General features: G+C 27.1%; 1 protein-coding gene across 1 annotated transcript; it reads right to left on the minus strand.

The window, feature by feature from the left end:
* Positions 1–2,753: 2,753 nt before the first annotated feature.
* On the minus strand, positions 2,754–3,753 carry LOC119682542 (rRNA-processing protein UTP23 homolog). The gene is made up of 3 exons (XM_038096004.1): positions 3,544–3,753; positions 3,288–3,488; positions 2,754–3,227 (listed from the first exon to the last, which is right to left on the minus strand). The coding sequence occupies exons 1-3, from the start codon at positions 3,661–3,663 to the stop codon at positions 2,775–2,777; spliced, it is 774 nt and encodes a 257-aa protein (XP_037951932.1). The 5' UTR covers positions 3,664–3,753; the 3' UTR covers positions 2,754–2,774.
* Positions 3,754–5,233: the final 1,480 nt, after the last annotated feature.

Raw genomic sequence — 5,233 nt, forward strand, 5'->3', positions numbered from 1 at the left:
TTCCGTTCAACCATCCAATGGTGAACTGGTTTGCTGTTATATAATTTGTCTGCTATATTTTAATTGACTTCAATATTCCTTGGCAAATTAATTTGCTTTAAAGGCAGGCAAATTATAACCTTACAATGGCGAACTGATTTATCTCGAAATAAGGTCACTTCTGTTGTTAAGATGAAAGAAAAAGAAAACAATTACAAACTTTAGAACCTCATGTAACTTCCATTGATAGAATATAATAGAATAAAAATGAATGGGGTACTAGTTCCCAACGGTGCGGGGAACTGCGACCAGATTGATCTTTTGTGCTGCAACAGACCCTAACCGAACAGAAGACATTCCGCCTACCGAATGAAGGCCATAATGTTGGCCGTAGAGGATCAAGTTCTCTTGATATTCCTCAAAAAGTTCATAAACAAAAAATTTGTTTGTTCTTCATTATTAAGGATAAAAATATTAATTTTGTAATCCTTTCCCAGATTCCTTAGTAATTGGTATAGATTTTATTAAATTCACCAACTACATTTACCTTTACCAAGATTTCATATAAAATATTTCCTAACTTTTCTACTGGAACTTAGTATAATAAAAAACTATAATTGCTATTTGTAATTAAAATAAAAAAAGTATTCTTAAATTAAATACAATTAATAAAATAACCAAAAAGTTAAGATAGAATAAAATTTGTTTGAAAACTAATATATCAAAAAACATGTGTAAAAATGAAAATACAGAGTTCATAAATATCCTATAATATATAATTATAAAATAATATATATATATAATATATATATATATATTACATAGTGACATAAAGTATTTAACTACAGTTTAAATGTTTAGAAACTTAAGTATTGTAAATTAAGTATTTAAAATGTAATTAATTGGTTATGTAAAAAAGTATTTCTCTGTAAAAAGCTTAATTTTATTTGTGATAAGAAAGCGAAGATTATTAAAAATTAATATTTAATAAATTATAATATGTAAATTAAATATATATATATATATAAATATATATAATTGTGAAACACAATACAATGAAAATATGAGATAATAAAAATGATTACTATAATTAAATATTTAATTATGTCTATTTGAATCGCTTTTTAATTAACAATTCCATAAAAACTTATTATAATTTGCAATCAATGAAACTAATGGATATTACTTTCTTCCTCAAGATAGATAAATTGCATTTAAAACGGCAATAGAATTACATTGTCATACAATTACAATGGAAACGGTCGAGTGTATGTCCCTGAATCACGCATCAAACGCAGTCGTGTTGCTAACAACACCCATTGAAATTCTACAGTTCACAAAGTTTCAAACACCTTTTTAGGTGGAACCAGCGAAGCCACTGAATTTTTATGCGCTTAACTATGACAATGTTGCGGTATAGCTCATACAGCTCATCGTTCCATCTAATTAAATACTTGTTGCCAATGCGTAAGGGACCTTAGATCTTCCAAAGAATTTTTCTCTCGAATACAACTAAAGCCTTCTCATCACTAATTGTTCAAGCTTCTGCACCATACAGCAGTACGGGTATGATAAGAGACTTATAGACTGTGATTCTTATTTGTCGAGAGAGGCCTTAATTTCACAATTGCTTACTTAGCCCCTAGTAACATCTGTTGTCAGAAATGATTCTTCGTTGCATTTACAATTACAGTCAGTTGAATATCTATATCACATGACAGATATATGGACTCTAGTTCAACGATCAACATCTATTACAGTAACATTAATTTTTATACTTATAATAAAAATTCCAAAAGAGTATCCATATTGAAAAAAAACTGTACTGGTACTAGAAATTTTTAGGACTAAGTTCAAAACATAGACAATTATAGAAAATATCTTATATAGATACAAATTAATTTCACTTACACTTAGAAATATTTTTTTAAAAAATTAAATAAAGTCAAATTAACTCTAATTAAATCAGTTCTATTATATTGTTCCGTTCTAATCTCATCAGGCTTGTACGCTTGCTTTTATATGGAGAATATTCTTATTCTATTTTACAATTAAAGCTCAAACTCTAACAAGATAATTTTCCCTTAAGATCTAAAGTGACAACGTGCGATAACATATATATAAAAAACATCTTTAAAGATATGAAAATTAAATTATTACTTTAAATACATATTTACCTATTTCTATCCTATGTGACCAAAAGTTTAATATTCATTTTGCAAATAAGACAGCAACTTCATATATAGACCAATTGCTGCTCCTGTGGCCACTTACTATGAGACGCTCAAGTCTACTCTAATTTGAATCGATTAACTATATTTACACATATATATCGATGATAGAATCTAATTGACTGCAGTAAAAATCCGTATATAAATCAAGGTATGGAAGAGTAAAGCATTTACGGAGATTTGAAATTATGAAAGTACCATAATGGAATTTATTTTCTGGCAATGAAATAGTTCCTTACGCTTTTGACTATTCTACCAAACTGAAGAGTCAGCATTGACGAACAATCTTCAGTTACGAAATTAAATAGAAACTTTGCTGGAAAATATAATCGACGATATTAGACTGTGTGAGGTTCTTATAATTTCGATTCCTTGTAATTTTATAATTGATCCAGATATTATAATTGCCCTTTTATCTTGTAGATTACTTCAAACATTTCAATATAATCTCTGTTGTGTTTAGACAAGTTCTCTCAAGAATTTAACAGATGACATCAAAATTTTATTACAAAAATATTTATTTTATTTACTATGTTTTGCTTTGTTTCTCTTCATGACACTTTGTTATTTTTTTACAATTTCCTTCACATGATTTGGAATTTTAATTCTTTTACGTTTTGGTTTCATAAGCGTTTTGCTTTTAGCACTTAAATTCAATTTTGTATTTTTATCATTTTTATGTACAGACTGCGTTGTCTGTACTTTTTGCTTTTTACTTTTCTTACAAGATAAAGGATTTGGATTTTTCGGACCCTTATGCTTCTTTTTACTAGTCTCCTCTTTACCAGTGGAACTCTTTAAGCCCTGCGTTTGTTTCATATGATCAATTTTTTCTCCAATTTTGGCTGGCAGTAAGTCTTTCGATTTCTTAGAAACATACTTTTTTGATGCATTTGATGGCTCCTCTAGCACAGGCGTGGCTTTATGTAAGTAAAGTAAGCAACGTCCAGGTACTTTGCGTAATCTATCCTGTAGCGTTCGATCTTGAGTTGCTACAATGTAACGACTGTCTTTGGTCTAGTGATTTTAATTTAAATGTTATAATAATTATACTCTATTTACGCTTCAATGACTTACCATGGATTTTATGCACTCGGCTGCGGTAACTGGCTTACCTTCGTGGCCGCATTTGTGCACATGAAATTTTTTAACAATTTTGGTAGCGCCTGTCAGCGGCGCACCAAGCGATTCAGCCTCCAATATAATGCATTGCGTTGTCAATAGCTTTATTTGTGTTTGAAAGTACTTCTTTAATTGTTCTTCTATTATAATTTTATTCTGCAAACATATATTATCTTTTAGAAATATAAGAAAATAAATGTATTTATTTTACCTGTAAGGCAGCTTGACAGAATGTCGCGTCTATTAACACTTGATATGGTTCTCTATAATTAAAGTTGGTGGCAAAATATTGCAAGATTTTATGACTTTTCTTCAAACGTGATATTTTCATTTTAAAATACTTTTTTAAATGATTTGTAAAACGTTTTTATTCAAGTTGTCAAATCATGTTTTAAACATTCAGCAGAGCATTGCAAACAGCTGTTTTGTAAATTCACAATAGGTTTCATCATATAAGTCACAATAGGTTTTAAGGAATACTTAAAGTATTTCTTAGTTTTTGATAATTCACCACAGTTTCATATTTTAATGCAGAGAATATTAATAATACATTGAGAGGGAAATTTAATAAAATGCATATAAAATTTCATATTTTATTAGTTATTTATCAAATTACTAAACAGAGTATGCTAAATTAACATTGACAAAATCATTACTATCATTAATAATCATTAAATCAATATTAATATTATGTATATATATAATATCGATCTTAGTGTAGTGTGCATTTGAAAATAATATTACCATAATTCTTCAGTTATGATATCATTGTATAAACATGTATTAATATTCTAAACAATAAATAATAAATAATAAAAATTTAATTAATTTAACTTGCAAGGAAGGTGGACAGAATATTGCATCTATTAATACTTATACGACTTTCTATAATACAAATTTATATCAAAATATTGTAAAATTATATCATTGTCATTCAAACGTAGTAATTATTTTAAAATTACTCGGATTACATATAAAAACAATTCAACTAAAAAAACATTAAATTGTGTTTTGTTATATAGCAGCACTTTGCGACCAGCTGTTTCGCGCATTCACAGTAGATTATTATACACTACTTGCTTTACAATCAAATCTAAAATAATTTCCTATAATTTAACATATAGACATACAGAAATATTTTCATGAAATAAAGAAATACATAATGCCCCTTAATATTACTTGTATATCAAATGACTGTATATAATATGTAATATTTTTAGTTTACGAGAACCTGCATATATATGAACTAAAAGATTTACTTTAACTACTGTGTGAATTCCATACAAAAAGGTTTTTTCTTGATATATTATATTATTTAACAGATTACCATTAAACCGTAAAAGAAATTTCACATTGGCTTATTGACTTATAATTTATGATAGAAATATATTTCAGAAATTATTATTTTTTAATTTTATAAAATATTTATATATAAACTATTTCAGAACTATTTCAATAGAAAAATATTTTTAAAAGATCGTAAAAAAATAACGAGAGCAGAAATTTTAATAAATTTTTTCAAAATACTCCTCAAAGTTTACTCTTTCATTTTACACCACGTTTTATTAAAAACTGTTGTATAAAAAGAAAGTTATTAACCAAAATATTTTTTAAGGATCGTAAAAATATAATTAAAGCAAATATCGTAATAACTTTTGTATAGATATAATGTATATTCCATTACAGAATATTGTATAAATAAAGAGGCATTAACAAACTCCCCACTTTATTACCAATGACTGGTGTTTGGTGGAGAATGTGCTTAATTTAGTTATTGTGAATGCCACGAATGTTCTGGTTGCTTTATTTGATATATGAGCAAAGTTTTGAACCATGTGGCGAAGGATTGAAGGTATTTTTAGTATCGTGCATTGAATTTTAATAGAAGTAATACGAATATT

The sequence above is a fragment of the Teleopsis dalmanni genome, chromosome 2 (genome assembly GCF_002237135.1).
Source record: "Teleopsis dalmanni isolate 2A chromosome 2, ASM223713v2, whole genome shotgun sequence".
NCBI lineage: Eukaryota > Metazoa > Arthropoda > Insecta > Diptera > Diopsidae > Teleopsis > Teleopsis dalmanni.